We start from the raw sequence: 16,031 nt of genomic DNA, 5'->3' as shown, positions 1-16,031 counted from the left end.
TGGGGTTACACACAGCTGCTCTGCCAAAAATTCCTGCTACAGGCACAAAACTACATCGCAGATGTTCCTAGGGGTACGTTTGGATGGGACTCTGGGATGCAGAGGGCTGGATCAGCCACTGCTCTCAATACCTCTCAGTCATCCTTCCTTACCGCCAACAGACCAGGGACCCCAACCCACTCCACAGCCCCCTACAGCCCTGTGGTGCCAAGTGGTGCCCTGGACAATACAACACCTCTCAGCTCTGGAGCCCAAATCCTGGTTTTGTAAGCCTGTGGTGGGACTCAGCAATAGGGACTGGGGGCTGCACCTCTCCTGAGATGGCCTTCAGCTCCACTAACCTTGTGTGGTAACAATTCACACGGTAGCCAGGACTCTGCCTGTGTCCCATGGGTTCACCCCCCATCCCAGTTAGGGCTCCCCACTCCACACCCAACCTGTCCTGGACACGCTCTCACTCCCCCAGCAGCCCCACCAGGGGCAGTACCCTGGGGCTCTGCACCCTGTCCGCATTATCTGCATCTCTCTGACATCCCCTCCTATGACACCGACAGCAACCCACCTTGGGGCCAGGCTCTGTCTCCCACACCCTTCTCCCTTCCAGTACTCCCAAGGCCTCTCCTACAAATGTTTACTAATGCATTCTATTGCTGATCAAACAGAGAAATAGTTAACACATTCACACTTTTCATTAGGAGTTCATTTAAAGGAATCATGGGGAGTTACAAGTGAAAACAAATTGCATGAGCCTGCACTTACCATGCAGCTTTTCCTTGCTTAATAAGGTGACACTGAACTCTCCCAGCAGGACTAAAAATCCAGCTTTCCTGTTTAATAAAAGCCACCTTAGACCCACTGGATCCAAAATCATAGGAAATGTCACGCTTCTTTTATAGAGCTCTCCAACTAGTCACATTGGATACTATTCTGGGGACTGCCACAATGACAGTCTTGCAATCCTGGGAAGCGCTGGCTCTGAAGAGCCTGCTTGCTGGCAACTCCTGCAGCCAAAATTTATCCAGGGGCTTGATGATTGGCATCTTCAGCAGCATCTTTGTGCCACCCTAGGCAGCTGAACCAGACATCTCAAGCAGAAGTCCCTGCAGAACCATTAAAATCATTCAGTGCTTTGGAAAGCAAAGCTCAGAGAGCTACAAGGCATTTTTCAGGAAAACCCACCAAAAACCAGAAATTTTAGTGCCCAAAGAACACACTTTTTGGAATGCAGCTGCAGCCCAGCTCATACCAAACGCTACACCTATCCACACTTTTAAGGGTGTGGAAAATGCCTTCAAAAACAGGTTATCCCATGACCACCTCCCACTGACAGTATCCTTGGGGCAACTCTTTGATTTTTGCATGTTCAACTGACAATAGGAAAACAGGACAGGTGTTTGGGATTTCTCTGAGCACAGTCTAACAGCTCACAATACCCTTCATGAAAAGAAGGTACTACCAAAAATGACAACATGATTGATGACAACATCTATCTGGTCTCACCAAGCAACAGTGCCAAGATGCCAAAATAAGCCCCATCAGGGAAAAAATGCAAGCACAGACCCCTGCTGCAGACACAGCCCAGAACAATGCTGAGAAAGCATTAAGATAGAATAAAATCCTATGACACAGAACAAAATGGACACAGACAACATCACATGGACACACTGGACACGGACAACATCACACAGACACGGACAACGTGACACAGGCAGGGGCTGAAACTCCTCAGCAAGATTCACACTGCAACATGACCCAGAGGCTGATGGTGCTCAAGGAAAGAAGCCTCCACAGCAATAGCACATGATAATGACAAGTCAATCCTGACCCCAACTTACTGCCAAAGTTAAGACCATGCTCAAGAACCTCAGCAGGCCTACAGAAGGAACCAATGAATGCCAGATGACCGTGCCAATCGCTCCTGACACAAAGGATAAAACCTAGGCTCAAAGAAGGCCGATGACAAAAAGATCATGAGAACAGGGATGTGGCTCAGAGCTGCCCTATCCGACAAAGGCTCGGCTGATGCTGAAGAGAAAACCTCTCCCTTTACTTGCAAAGGGCCAGTCCCATGACGCTGCTCTCCTCTAACCTAACTTCTAATTCCAACCTGTCATTACAAAGCTTTTTCTCTTCTCCCAACCACCACTCCTCACACTTAGCTTTCACCAGACAGGAGGACACAATCCATCCTCGACACTGTGGATGGTGCTGTGTTCCCTCTGGTCCACTTCGGTGCCTGCAACAGTTCAAAGGAAAATTCAGACTGCCGTGACACGCCCCAAAAGAGACCCCTTCTGCAACACCCCTCTCCCTCTTCACTGAGAACGGGTATCGCTTACCTCACCTTTCCCAACTTCAACTCCACACCTGCTCATAGTACCTAACACAACAAAACAGAAAACATGACTATTGCCCTCAACAACAGTCTTCCCCAGGCTCCTCCCCAACTCTGCCCCAGCTCAACTCAAATCTTCATCCAAATACAAAGTCTCGTGGACAATGCACGCAAAATGAAAGCAAACACGCTTACCACAGTGCCACGTACTGCTTGCCTGTTACTCACCCTGCCTAGATGACAACTCACACCCTGGCCTCTGCTCCTCAGCATGCCTAGCACAGCAGTGGTACCTGCAAAGAAACAAAGCAAAAAGACACAGTCATACACTGAGAAACTACAACCTCCCCACACTGACTGAACTATATCACATCTACACTTTCAGGTTACATACCCCCACTGCTCTCTGGCATCCTGGGCCAAGGGATCTTGCAAGTAAAGTGCCTAAAATGCAAAATTACAATGCATTCTTACACTTGCACCATCAATTCAAACCCCACCAATAGGAACTCATTCTGTCTGCCAGGCACTGCTCACCTCACTCGATCAACCTTGACTGCTGACATCCACCATTACTTCCTAAAGCAAAGAAAAATAAAACAAAAAAAAAGCAAAAGGCTAAGAGCAACCCTGGAACAAAATCACCATGTCACTTTCCCCTGCAAACACAAACACTGACTGACCTCCCCGTGCAAACCCCCTCAGACTCTCACAATATGGGCTGCTGTGCCACCCATTTCATCCATCTGCATCTGAAACATTCATTACACAACTCAAAGTGCTACATGCTACCTTAACACCCACAGACATCGTTCTTTAATCTACACATAACACCTACACTCTTACTACCCCCTACACCACAAATTACAAATCCCCAGCTGGCAACTCTCCTACAGATCACACATAGAAAGCCAGTGACCAGGAGGTATGGGATGCTTGTAAAATCATGGCCTCCACTCCCTAAGTCACTCAACAAATTAACATTACACCCTTAGTCCTGTTACACCTATACACCACACCCCACAGCAGGGCAGAGCAGTTCCAGTCAGAACACACACACAGACATTAGACGACATGCAACAAGGGGATGTGACAATGACAAAAAGCTCTCAGTAAGATGACTGCAAGGATCAAGATGATGCAGCAGAAGATGACCCAGGTAAGACTGATGGTGAGCCAACCAGGCCCAAAGAACCCTGCCACAAGATGCTAACACGACCGCCTTAAGACAAGCTCACCAAAACGGCAAAGATGGATGCCCGGGAATCATGAAGATAGGGAGAAGATTCCGACCGCACATTCTTACAAGTACTAGCCTGCTATAATGGATCACTGCCATGTACAGCTGTTGAAACAGCTTAGAACAAGACTGTAAAAGGCTTCCAACTCGATGCTTCCAAAGAGATGCAGAGATTCCGATGCGCACCCGAACTCGGGATTTGAAGGTTCAAAGATATCGGCTCCAAGCCGAGGAACACGGAGATCAGAGATAAGGATGGCCTGGCATTTTTGATAATCCCCTCAAAGGGGTAAGGCAAAAGATATGCAACGCAAGACACAAAAGACAGGGAACACACAGTAGACAGGTGACACGACATGCACCGGGCCTGCTCTGCCGTGCACACCTCTGAATTGTCATCAAAAGTTAGGCTCTCCTTTTATGTGACCTAAGGGGCCCTTTTTTGGACATCCCCATCTCCAAAGCTAACACAAAAATCCCACCAGGCAAGTCCCGGCCCAGCACCCAGCTTCCATCTCCTCTGTGGGTCATAGCCCTCAACTTATCTCTTACACATGATGCAGGGATGTGAATCTGTGTCCAGTGACAAAGAATGCGTCCTCGCCATCTCGGAAGTTCCTGCTGTCACCGAGCTGCTCTCTCTCGGTTGGCTACAATAAAGAAAGCCAAACATCCATGTGTGAGCTTAATAGCACATCAACCAAATCCCAACAATCTCACTACTTGCCGTCTCCTAAGAACGCCTGGCTCCGGCCGCGCTCGGAGGCTGATGCTGCCATCGTGGGGTATACCTGGGTTAAGAAGAGACAGAGTGACGTGGCATTGATGAAACCCGAGTGGAACCTCCCTCCTCCCTACCTCCCAAACTCACCGCAAATCCTCACCTGTTGCCTAACCCAGTCCACCGGCTTGTCAGCGAGGGCCTTCAGCCCTGAGAGGTATAATACAACTGGACTGCCTAAAACAAACAATGGACGCTTAGAGCTTAGCATGCTGCCACGTAGCACTCACCTAATAGTTACCCCATCCAAACACCCAGTCACCCAAGTCGCCTCTATTCCTTGGCATGCCCAGGGTAGCAGCAGCACCTGCAAAGAAAGACAAAAAACCCACATTGAAACACTGAAAAATTACGCCCTCTCTACACCAAATGAAATGCACCACATCTATACCTTCAGTATGCACCCAGTTGGTCTCTGTCATCCTGGGCCAGGACATCTTGCAAGTAGACCACCTAAAAATGCACAAACGACAATGGATGCCTGGAGCTGTGCCAGAAATTGAGAACCAAGCAACAGTAACGAATTCTGTCTGCTGGTCACTGCGATAAGGCCCTTGAGGGTAAAAGGCAGAGACAAGTGATCCGAGACGTCCCAAAGACACACACGGCAGACAACAAAAGACACCAGACAAGACAAGACGGACTGGAACTGCTCTGCACTGTGCACCCTTATGGTTCCAATCAAAGTAAAGCTGCTGCTGCCTCTGGCTCTACTAAGAGGTCCCTTAGACATCTCTTGCCCCATGCTAATTTTTAGATCTGTCCCAGGAATTTCCAACCCGCTACCCTGCTATCATCTCATCTCTGTGTCGTGACCCCACACTTATCTTTTTGATGACTGGCAGTGTGAAACCACATTGGACACGAAATGAGTCTGCCTCAGTCCTGTCGGAAGGCCCCGTGATGGCCGGCTAGCTTCATGGTAGGCTGTGATAAAGAAAACCAAAATTAATGCACGATTTTAGTGGCACATGGGACAAATCCCCACAATCCAGCTACTTGCCGTCTCCTAAGTGCACCTTGGCCCTTGAGTCTCCAGCTTCATCCCCGCTTGAAGGCTGTGGCTGTCATTTTGATGGATACCTGCATCAGCGAGAGACAGAGTTACATAGCGTTCCAGGGGGGAACGTATTCATTTTCCTTAGGACATGTAAATGTACCTCCTACTCTAGGGGAAAAGTCTCAGTGTCCATTCAGGGACCCTCTACTTCCCACTGTGCTGCCTTCAACTCCACCCCCCTGTAATTTCCAGCCCAGTACCCTGCTCACACTCCCTCTCCCTGGCGTGATCCCCACCTTACTTACTGGAAGCCCCACTTTTGGATGTCATCTTTGATGTGAAGCAGGTACCTCTTGTGACATGATGAACCTGCTGAAAAAACTTCAAGCATCACACTCTACACAATTGGGAATTTCAGTAAGTTGTAATGCTTCTGAAAAAAAAAACACCAAACCAAGAACAACAACAAATCCTAAAATTCATTAAACCACAAAATTACAGAAGCACATTAACAACTCTGAACATACAACCCAAAATAATGAACTTAAATACTCACAGCGTTCAATGCTATCTTCCTCACAGTATCTTCAAAGCCCCTCTTGCTTTAGATGCAAAAAGCACCTGCTGGAAAAAAGCTGAGATGAGCTGAAAAAGCCCCTTCCTTGAAATGTGAAGACAGCTCTGACTCCAGCAGACCCCAGAGAGAAAATAAACCCCTTGGCCAAAGGCTGGGGTGAATATACCCCTGGCTGGGCCCTCCTCTCATTCCCAGCATGCCTGAGAAAAGGGAGGGGCTTAAGCTTAGAGAAAAACCTTTCTTTCCATAATTGTCTGCATTCAAAGGATGGGGAATCCCCTTCCCCTGCTATTTTATTGGTTAAACAGAAGGAAAGCCTGCTTTTCCCTGCTGTTAGGAGTATCAAGCACTGATCCCCTCGAGTCCCGAAAATATCCATAGCCACCCTTCCCAGCAGCCCCTTCGTGCCCCCGCTCACTAAGTGTGTCTCATTGAATAGTCTGCCCAAAACCCCCTCCCCCAAAAAACCACAGGAACAAAACCAAAAAACCCCCAAAACCAAACCCAAACAAAAGCCAACCAAACAAAAAATCCTTCAAAACTGCCAAACAAGGAAATCCAAAACAGAAAAAGCCACAAAAACCAAATTCAAGAAAAAGCCAAGAAAAACCAAAATCAAACAAAAAGCCCTAAACCCACATGAACACCCACAACTGCCCCCCCCGCCAAAAAATAAAGAAACCAGGCTACAGAAATACCAAAAACCAGCCTACAAAAACTAGGTTCCCAAACACCAAACCACCCCTCAAACAGAATGTGATTCCAAAATACCAGAATAAGCTAGTTTCAAAATAACAGAAAAACTTCAAAACATCAGAAAAACAGTTTGCAAAACACCAGTTCTGAAGTACCAGGACACCAAGTTCCAAAATGCTAAAAGAATTCTATTTCAAAAGAGTAGAGGAGAAGGTTGGTTCTTTTCCACAGAAAACAAAGCCTGGCACCCCGGTGTTTTAGGGGCAGACAAGAGGCTGTGAAGGGGCAGGAACAAGCAGCAAGACTTTTCTCCACCTGACCCACCCCGCTCCAAGGAGCACCAAGAGCTTCTACCTGTACCCTGGTACCAAAAGCCTCATACAGGAGCAAGCCTTGCACATTCTTAACCCCAAAGCCATACAAAAGTCTGTTGCTTTCCTCACTTTTATTTATAATGCATAGCACCCTAATTAGAGGTGCCAATAACAGTCACATGAGCCCCAATGAGTCACACATTGATATCATTACTAATTCCCCCCCCCACTTAGTCAAATGTGGAATACTACTTAGCAATTAGCAAGGAATAACCCTGCAAATTAACAACAAATTACTCAAATAACAAAGGCATGCTGCCAAAACACAAGTTTTTATTTCTTACCTGGTTTCAGCCTTTTTACTTGATGCAGCTGCATAAAAAAAAAAAAAAAGTACAGTAATTCCCATAAAGAGTTTTCTTCCCAGACAAGCCCTTCACTCACCATAAAGGTAAGCCTGAGGAGCCAAAGAGCTACAGCTCCTCTGAGGGCTTTTATACCCAATGGTATTTGCCTCCTCCTTTTTCTCAGGCATGCTGGGAACGAGAGGCGGGCCCAGCCAGGGGTATATTAACCCCAGCCTTTGGCCAAGGGGTTTGTTTTCTCTCTGGGATTCACTGGAGTCAGAGCTGTACTCTCATTTCCAGGTAAGGGGCTTTTTCAGCTCATCTCAGCTTTTTTCCAGCAGGTGCTTTTGGCATCTAAAGCAAGAGAGACTTTGAAGACACCATGAGGAAGATAGCATTGAATGCAGTGAGTATTTAAGTTTGTTATTTTGGGTTGTATGTTCAGAGTCAGTAAGAGGCTTTTGTGTTTTGTAATTAAACAGAATTTGTGTTTTTCTTTTGGTTTTCATTCTTTAAGGAGCATTGGAGCTTACTAAAATTCCTGATGGTATTAAGGGTGATGCTGGAAACTTTTTTATCAGATTCATCGTGTCAAAAAAGAGACCAGCTTCTTGTCAAAGATGACATTCAAAGCTGAGGCTTCCAGAAAGTAAGGTGAGGATCATTACAGGGAGAAGGAGAGAGAGCAGGGCACTAGTAGGAATTAGAGGGGGGTGGGGTGAGGGGTTGAAGGCAGCACAGTGGGAAATAGTGTCCATTGAGGGGCCCCGTAAGACTTTTCCACACGAGCAGCAGGTGCACCTTTGTGTTCTAAGGAGCACAAATGCATGCCCCCCTCACAGTAACAGCACATTACTCCATCATTTGGTAACCCAGGTGTTCATCATAATGACAGCCACAGCCTTCACATGGCAATGAAGCTGGAGACTTAAAGGCCTAAGTGCACTTAGGAAATGGTGAGTAGCCAGATTGTGGGGATTTGTCCCACATGCCACTAAACACATGCATTGACTTTGCTTTTCTTTTTCCTGGCCAACTAAGGAGCTAACTAGCCATCCCGGGGCCTTCTGAGAGGGCCGAGGCAGACTCATTTCGTGTCCAATGTGGTTTCACACTGCCAGTCATCAAAAAGATAAGTGTGGGGTCACGACACAGAGATGAGATGATAGCAGGGTAGCGGGTTGGAAATTCCTGGGACAGATCTAAAAATTAGCATGGGGCAAGAGATGTCTAAGGGACCTCTTAGTAGAGCCAGAGGCAGCAGCAGCTTTACTTTGATTGGAACCATAAGGGTGCACAGCGCAGAGCAGTTCCAGTCCGTCTTGTCTTGTCTGGTGTCTTTTGTTGTCTGCCGTGTGTGTCTTTGGGATGTCTCGGATCACTTGCCTCTGCCTTTTGCCCTCAAGGGCCTTATCGCAAGCGCCGCCTGTCATCTCTAAGTTCTCGAACGTTCGTGCTTCTCGGCCTGATGCCGACATCATTTGTTCTTATTCCGGTCGTCTTGGCCGTGTCTTGGAATCGCGTGTTAGAAGTATGGAGTCAGATGTCTTTTGAGGTCTTGTTCCTGGCTGTATTGCCATCCATCCTTTCCAGATGTGAGTTGTAAGGTCTTAGGGCTTTTAAGGATACGTGGAGCATTCTGAACGTGGCGTTATCTCGCAGCCTTCTTGGTCGTTGTGACTGACTATTCTTGTAACAGGTTGCTCTGTTACAATCTTTTCTTTGGCTCCTTAGAGCCTCCTCCGTCCACCATCGCCGTACCATGTGTCATCTGTTTTGGCGTCGTCTCGATCCTTGCCTTCTTTCTTCTTTTGGAAGCCAGAGGTTTTTTTCCTTACCATCCTTTTGTGCCAAGTAATCTGTCGTTTTGCTTAGCCACCCGAGCCACGCCTGAGGCAGAGCAACCGTGGCCGGTCTATGCACAGGGTTTGGGGGAGATGGCAGGGAGTGGTACAGCAGCACCTTGCAGTTTGTTAGTCGTTTGTCTTAACACATGCTGTTGTGGGATCCTAGGCATTTTGCATTAAGAAATGAGAATTTTGGAAGGGTTAAGCTTTCCCTGTGTGTCTGGGTGACTTTGACAAATAATTGTTTTGCAGAGGTGGGGGAATAGGATGTAAACCCTACACAAACGGAGGAGGCCAGAGGAGCACGGATATGAGGCAGGTCGGCATCTGGCGCCCAAGGGACGGCTTGGCGTTCGGCTCTGCATTTACTGCATCGTTTGGCTTTTCATCTCATTTTGAAGATGCAGAGTGCTCGGCATGGCTGGGTATTGGCACAGGTGGGACACAATTAGCCAGATAAGTACCGGATACCAAGATGAGTATTGATTCCAGAGCAGAACTAGATGGTACTGGAGTTGTGTTGGTGTCTGTTTTTTTTGTTGCAGGTGATGTTTTTTTGTTTTACAGGTGGTGTGCAGCACTCAAACTGCTTGTCCAATACAACAGAGACCCCAGTGGAAAATGGTCACGGTCACTTGATTTCAGATGGAAACAACCACAGAAATGTGATGCTCTTGGACTGTACCTCAGGATGCGCTTTTCCACTTTCTTCTGCCCTTTCTCCCCCAGGAGGGCCTTTTTGGGGGTGGTGTAACTGGTGGCTCTGTTAAAGCATTTTTCTTTGCTTGTATTTTTAGGAAGTAATGCTAGATGTCAGCAGTCAAGGTCAATGGAGTGAGGTGAGCAGTGACCAGCAGACAGAATTCGTTACTGTTGCTTGGTTCTCAATTTCTGGCACAGCTCCAGGCATCCATTGTTGTTTGTGCATTTTTAGGTGGTCTACTTGCAAGATGTCCTGGCCCAGGATGACAGAGACCAACTGGGTGCATAGTGAAGGTATAGATGTGGTGCATTTCATTTGGAGTAGAGAGGGTGTCATTTTTCAGTGTTTCAATGTGGGTTTTTTTTCTTTGTTTCTTTGCAGGTGCTGCTGCTACCCTGGGCATGCCAAGGAATAGAGGCGACTTGGGTGACTGGGTGTTTGGATGGGGTAACTATTAGGTGAGTGCTACGTGGCAGCGTGCTAAGCTCTAAGCGTCCATTGTTGTTTGTGTGTTTTAGGCAGTCCAGTTTTATTATACCTCTCAGGGCTGAAGGCCCTCGCTGACAAGCCGGTGGACTGGGTTAGGCAACAGGTGAGGATTTGCGGTGAGTTTGGGAGGTAGGGAGGAGGGAGGTTCCACTCGGGTTTCATCAATGCCACGTCACTTTGTCTCTTCTTAACCCAGGTATACCCCACGATGGCAGCATCAGCCTCCGAGCGCGGCCGGAGCCTGCATCCTCCGGAGCCAGGCGTTCTTAGGAGACGGCAAGTAGCGGGATTGTTGGGATTTGGTTGATGTGCTATTAAGCTCACACATGGATGTTTGGCTTTCTTTATTGTAGCCAACTGAGAGAGAGCAGCTCGGTGACAGCAGGAACTTACACGACGGCAAGGACGCATTCTTTGTCACTGGACACGGGTTCACATCCCTGCATCATGTCTAAGAGATAAGTCAAGGGTTATGACCCCCAGAGGGGATGGAAGCTGGGTGCCGGGCTGGGGCTTGCCAGGAGGCATTTTTGTATTAGCTTTGGCAAGGGGGATGTCCCAAAAAGGGTCCCTTAGGTCACGTAAAGGGAGAGCCTGACTTTTGATGACAATGCAGAGGGGCGTAGGGCAGAGCAGGCCCGGTGCATGTTGTGTCACTTGTCTACTGTGTGTTCCCTGTCTTTTGTGTGTCTTGCGTCGTATCTTTTTCCTTACCCCTTTGAGGGGATTATCAAAAATGCCAGGCCATCCTTACCATCTCGGATCTCCGTGTTCCTCGGCTTGGAGCCGATACCTTTGAACCTTCAAATCCCGAGTTCGGGTGCGCATCGGAATCTCTGCATCTCTTTGGAAGCATCGAGTCAGATGCCTTTTACGGTCTTGTTCTGAGCTGTATCAACAGCTGTACATGGCAGTGATCCATTATAGCAGGCTAGGACTTGTAAGAATGTGCGGTCGGAATCTTCTCCCTATCTTTGTGATTCCCGGGCATCCATCTTTGCCATTTTGGCGAGCTTGTCTTAAGGTGATTGTGTTAGCATCTTCTGCCAGGGTTCTTTGGGCCTGGTTGGCTCACCATCAGTCTCACCCGGGTCATCTCATTCCGCATCCTCTTGATCATTGCAGTCATCTCACTGAGAGTTTTCTCTCATTGTCGTGTCCCCTTGTTGCGTGTCCTGTCTAATGTGTCTGTGTGTTTGTGTGTGTGTCTTTGGCCCGGAGCTGCTCTGCCCTGCTGCGGGGTCTGCTGTGTAGGTGTAACAGGACTAAGGCTGTACTGTTAATTTGTTGAGAGGCTGAGCCAGTGGAGCCTGCAGTGTGCAACCATCCCAAACCCCCCGGTCACTGGCCTTGTGTGTGATCTGTGGGAGAGTTGCCCCCCAGGGACTTGAAATTTGTGCTGTAGGGTGTAGTTAGAGTGTAGGTGGTACCTGTAGATTGCCAAGAAATATTAAGTTACCTTGTCACGCTTTGACTTTTGCAATGAATTTCTTTCAGATGCAGATGGATTGAAACAGTGCCCCATACTGTGAGGGTCTCAGTGGGTCCCCACAGGGAGGTCAGTCAGTGTTTTTTGTGGCAGGGGGAGGTGAAATGGTGACTTTGTTACAGGGTTATTCTTTGCCTTCTTTTGTTTTATTCCTTAGGAAGTATTGCCAGCTGTCAGCATTCAAGGTTAGGTGTGAAGTGGGCGGTGACTGGCAGACAGAATGAGTTATTATTGTTTGAGTGAGAACTTCTGGTGCAGCTCTTGCAGCCATCATCAATTTTGCATTGTAGGCTGTCTGCTGGCAAGATATCCCGGCCCAGGATGCCAGAGACCAGTGGGCATCTGAAGGTATAGATGTGATGTACTTCAATCGCAGTGATGAGGTTGTAGTTTCTGGGTGTTTCAATGTGGTTTTGGCACCGGAGAAACAATTCACCAAAGATCACCATCTGCATCTGTGCTGGGGATGGTGGAACTGTGGTGTTCCCAGTTATAGCGTGGGTGGCTGTTGTGGGGACGCCAGGTGAAGCATGTTCCATGGCTGCTAACCACGGTAGGAAGCCACCTTTTGCACAGATCTTCAAAACTTATGTCTTGCAGCAAACCTGTTTGCTACCTGTGCGAGTGGACCTTTCGTGCCAATGCACAAATAAATTTGCAATGCAATATACCTGGCTCCAACTATGCCTCGTTTCATTATTAGGGAAATCAAGGGATACAGTGGAGGGAGGTTAAAAATACAGGTGCAATGAGAAGCTAAAACTCCCAAGGCTCTCCAAAATCACAGAAAACTAGATAAATAAAAATGAAGAGATAACATTGAACAATATAGTACATGTAGTTATGCAACACAGAGAATTAGCCTGTGCCTAGGTGATCGTGCCTGTAAAAGAGGGTTGTGCATGAGCAAAGAAATAAGGTGGTGTTGGAAGGAATTCTAAGCAAGCAGAGTGGACATGAAAATAGACCTGCCTAATGAATTGTAATGAAATGCGTGAAGTTCTCTCTGAAGTGCTAATGGTAAGAAAAAGGGACAGGGCTTTTCTCTTTTGTGCTTGAAATTAGAAGTGTCTCCATTAGCGAGAGGAAAACAGAGCAGCTGAGTGTTTGAATAGCACATACAGATGTGTCACAGAATGTGGTGTGGCACGTTTGTAGCAATGTAGCCGTGCAAAGAGATGGACTGAAGGAGCAGCCACAGGTGCGGAGTGCAACAGGAGCCACTGCTGTCCGTTTGCAGTTCCCGCAAGGAGAGCGAGGGGGGAGCGGATGCAGCTCGCAGCAGAGGGAGCACTAAAGTGTAAGGCGCCCCTCGCTGCCCCCTCACCCCGCCCTGTCCCTGACGTCATCCCGCTCTTGCCCCGCCCCCTGCCCGCCCCGTCCCTCGGCGCCCATTTGCTCTGCCCACAGCCACGCCCCCGTACCGCCTATCACCATGGCAACGATGGAAGCTTTTTCGTCACGTTCTCAGCATTTTATTTGGAGTTTCGCCATTATTTTTACAGCTGTCTTGAGACACAATTTCAGAAGGGCTTTTCAGGGGATTTTTACATGTTTTGAAACCTTTTCTTACCACCACATATCATTTCTTAAAAGGCTCTTTGGGCTCTCTTCCACTTTTTGCTAATATTTTTTTAGGGTTCTTCACAAGTATCTGAACAGCTTTTCCTCAGCAATGTACAGCTTTCCCCGGCTGTATGTTACCCTAAAACGTCTATGGAATTAAAACTGCTCTTAATACATGAATGTATCTTTTCCTTTTCCTCTGCTCTTTTGCCCCCTCAGCCAAATCTGTACCCAAGTTATCTACTCGAGTGCCCTCTACCCAACTTTTCTACCCCCGAGTTTTTTTCACCTTTTTTTTGTTGCACTCTAAGTAAAAAAAAAAAAAGCTTCATGGGTGTAATAGAATAAGGTTCGGGGTTTTTTTGTTGCATTCTATAATAATTTTCTAAGCAAAAGGAATGAGGATCTGCTTTAATCAAAGCCTGATAAAAGCAGGTAGATGATGGAAATTACCAGTTTTTGAGGTTTTTTTTCCCTTGCTCCCATTGCTGTTGGTGATGAAAAGCTGAGCTTTTCTCTCTGCACAGGTCACCTGCAGGGTGTTTTTTTGTTGCCTTCTGCCCTGGGAATTGCACACCTCCTCCAGGCTGACGGCGTGACAAATGCAGAGCCCAAGGACCACAGGGAGCACATTGAGGTCCACAGTGTCAGGGATGGATTGTGTCAGCTTGTCTTGTGAAAGCTAAGTGTCAGGAGTGGTGGTCGGGACAAGGGAAAAACCTTTGTGATCACAGGAGGCAATTTGAAGTTAGCTTAGAGGAGAGGACTGTAGTGGGAGAGGTTTTCTCCTCAGCATCAGCTGAGCCTTTGCTGGGCAGGGCAGGGAAGCTCCGAGCCACGTCCCCGTTCTTGTGAGCTTTTTGTCATCGGCTTTCTTTGAGTCTGGATGTGATCCTTAGTGTCGGGAGCGATTGCCACAGTCATCTGGCGTTCACTGCCTCCTTCTCTAGGCCTGCTGAGCTTCTTGAGCATCCTTTTAATAGCTTTGGAAGTAACTTGGTGTCAGGATTTGCTTTTCATTATGTGCTATTCCTGTGGAGGCTTCAGCATCATCAGCATCTGGCTCGTCTTGCACTAGGAATCTTGCTGGGCAGTTTCAGCTTGTGTCTGTTTTACGCTGTTTGGCCGCCCGGGCGGCTGCGCTGTTTGGCCGCAGCGGCAGCAGGGGTCTCTACTTGCGTACTTGCCCAGATGGGGCTCATTCTGGCATCTTGACACTTTTACTTTTTGAGATCAGCAGGTGTTGTCATCCATGTTGCTTCTCAGCTTTGGTAGTACCTTCTTTCCATGTCCAATATCCTTGGACTTCTGTATGAAGGGCATTGTCAGCTGCCAGACTGTGCTCAGAGAAATCCCAAAGACCTGGAATACGTTCCTCCTATTAGTTTAACATGCAAAAATAAAAGAGTTGCCCCAAGCATACTATGAGTGGGAGGTGGTCACAGGACAACCTGTGTCTTAAGGCATTATCCACACCCTGAAAACTGTGGATACACACAGTCTTTGGGATCAGCTGAGCCGTGGCTCCATTGAAAAACCTGTGTTCTTTTCGGGTTTGGATGGGTTTTCCCCAAAAATGCCTCGCAGCCCCGTCACCTTTGCTTTCCAAACCCCCGAATCATTTTAATTAGCCATCCTGGGCTGTTCCCTGATGGAATCACACCATGGTGTTATTGCCTCATCCCTACATCATGTCCTGTCCCTCAGTGATTAGGGCATTTTTTTCCTTCCAGGAGCAAGAGAGCAGTCCCGGTCCTTGGTCACATGTTGGTGCTGCAGAAGCCTCTGCTTGGGACTGCCTGGGTCCCGGGTGACCCGGGACAGCCGCCGAGGGATGCCACGAAGGTGCCGATGGAGACGCCGGCCACCAACCCCCCAGATGAATTTGGCTCCAGCAGGTGCCAGCAGCAGGCTCTCCAGAGCCAGAACTTCCCAGGACTGCGGGAGTGTGATTCTGGCTGTTCCCAAACCAGTATGTAATGCTACTACTCCCAGAGCTCTACAAAAGAAGAGTGACATTTAGTATGGTTTTGGTTTCACTGGGTATAAGGTGTTTTTTATTCAGCTTGAAAGCTGGATTTCTAGTCGTGTTCAGAGCTTTCAGAGTCTCATCTCACTCACTGGATCTTCCTCGCAGCTCCGGAGAGGAAGCTGTGCAGACACGAAAAGCTAGAGGAAACTTTAAAGTACTAAACAAAAAATATCCTCGAAACTGCCTTTAGGGACTCCAAGAGAAACAAACATGCAACGAGTGCAGCGTTCCAACTGCTTTAAAGATCACCCTTCATGGGTGAATTCCCAGTATGCGCAGCAGACTCTGCACAGCCTCCCAGGCGTTTCCAACAGAAGCCTGGAAATTAGCAGTGGAAATGCCTTCAGGCAAGCTAAATCCTGTTTTTTCCATCTCTGCCGGAATATCCAGCGCCTGCAGAAGGAGGAGCCGGGAGCAACCTCGCGTCCCAGGCGATGATCAGCTGAACGCAGTGAATTTCAGGCGAACCGAGCCGAGTTCAAGCGAGTTCTGAGGCACCGAAGCGACTCGAGCCGAGCCGAGCGCAGCCGAGTTCACACGAGCCCGGCCGCGTTCAGCCGAGCCCAGCCGCACCGCAGCGAGCCAGACGAGCTGCGCCGAACCGAACTCAGTGCA

At 48.1% G+C, this 16,031-nt stretch overlaps 2 protein-coding genes and 2 long non-coding RNA genes across 10 annotated transcripts; 2 read left to right on the top strand and 2 right to left on the bottom strand.

The window, feature by feature from the left end:
- Positions 1–686: 686 nt before the first annotated feature.
- On the bottom strand, positions 687–4,894 carry LOC146420277 (uncharacterized). Of its 6 annotated transcripts, none has more exons than XM_085048445.1 (5): positions 4,748–4,894; positions 4,619–4,663; positions 4,460–4,533; positions 4,296–4,366; positions 687–4,225 (listed from the first exon to the last, which is right to left on the bottom strand). In XM_085048445.1, the coding sequence occupies exons 1-5, from the start codon at positions 4,791–4,793 to the stop codon at positions 4,117–4,119; spliced, it is 345 nt and encodes a 114-aa protein (XP_084904571.1). In that variant the 5' UTR covers positions 4,794–4,894; the 3' UTR covers positions 687–4,116. The 6 variants fall into 6 exon arrangements, 5 of the variants coding, with proteins under 5 accessions (XP_084904571.1, XP_084904572.1, XP_084904575.1 ...); XM_085048446.1 differs by having other exon boundaries at positions 4,299–4,366; XM_085048449.1 differs by having other exon boundaries at positions 4,303–4,366.
- A 96-nt stretch (positions 4,895–4,990) lies between these two features.
- Positions 4,991–6,549, bottom strand: LOC146420276 (uncharacterized). Of its 2 annotated transcripts, XR_014849224.1 has the most exons (4): positions 5,913–6,549; positions 5,662–5,789; positions 5,360–5,439; positions 4,991–5,283 (listed from the first exon to the last, which is right to left on the bottom strand). It is a non-coding gene; the product is annotated as an uncharacterized LOC146420276 (long non-coding RNA). The 2 variants fall into 2 exon arrangements; XR_014849223.1 differs by having other exon boundaries at positions 5,662–6,543.
- A 782-nt stretch (positions 6,550–7,331) lies between these two features.
- On the top strand, positions 7,332–9,093 carry LOC146420275 (uncharacterized). The gene is made up of 3 exons (XR_014849225.1): positions 7,332–7,696; positions 7,808–7,944; positions 8,167–9,093. It is a non-coding gene; the product is annotated as an uncharacterized LOC146420275 (long non-coding RNA).
- Positions 9,094–9,144: 51 nt separating this feature from the next.
- LOC146420274 (uncharacterized) lies at positions 9,145–15,468 on the top strand. The gene is made up of 8 exons (XM_085048444.1): positions 9,145–9,818; positions 9,935–9,976; positions 10,072–10,133; positions 10,359–10,432; positions 10,526–10,609; positions 10,683–10,759; positions 11,833–11,887; positions 15,118–15,468. The coding sequence occupies exons 2-8, from the start codon at positions 9,948–9,950 to the stop codon at positions 15,196–15,198; spliced, it is 462 nt and encodes a 153-aa protein (XP_084904570.1). The 5' UTR covers positions 9,145–9,818; positions 9,935–9,947; the 3' UTR covers positions 15,199–15,468.
- The last annotated feature ends 563 nt before the right edge of the window (positions 15,469–16,031 follow it).

The sequence above is a fragment of the Lichenostomus cassidix genome, unplaced genomic scaffold (genome assembly GCF_008360975.1).
Source record: "Lichenostomus cassidix isolate B80296 unplaced genomic scaffold, HeHo_3.0 HiC_scaffold_463, whole genome shotgun sequence".
Taxonomy (NCBI): Eukaryota; Metazoa; Chordata; class Aves; order Passeriformes; family Meliphagidae; genus Lichenostomus; species Lichenostomus cassidix.
Note: the sequence above shows the minus strand (reverse complement) of the source record. Positions and strands in the feature narration are given on the sequence as shown.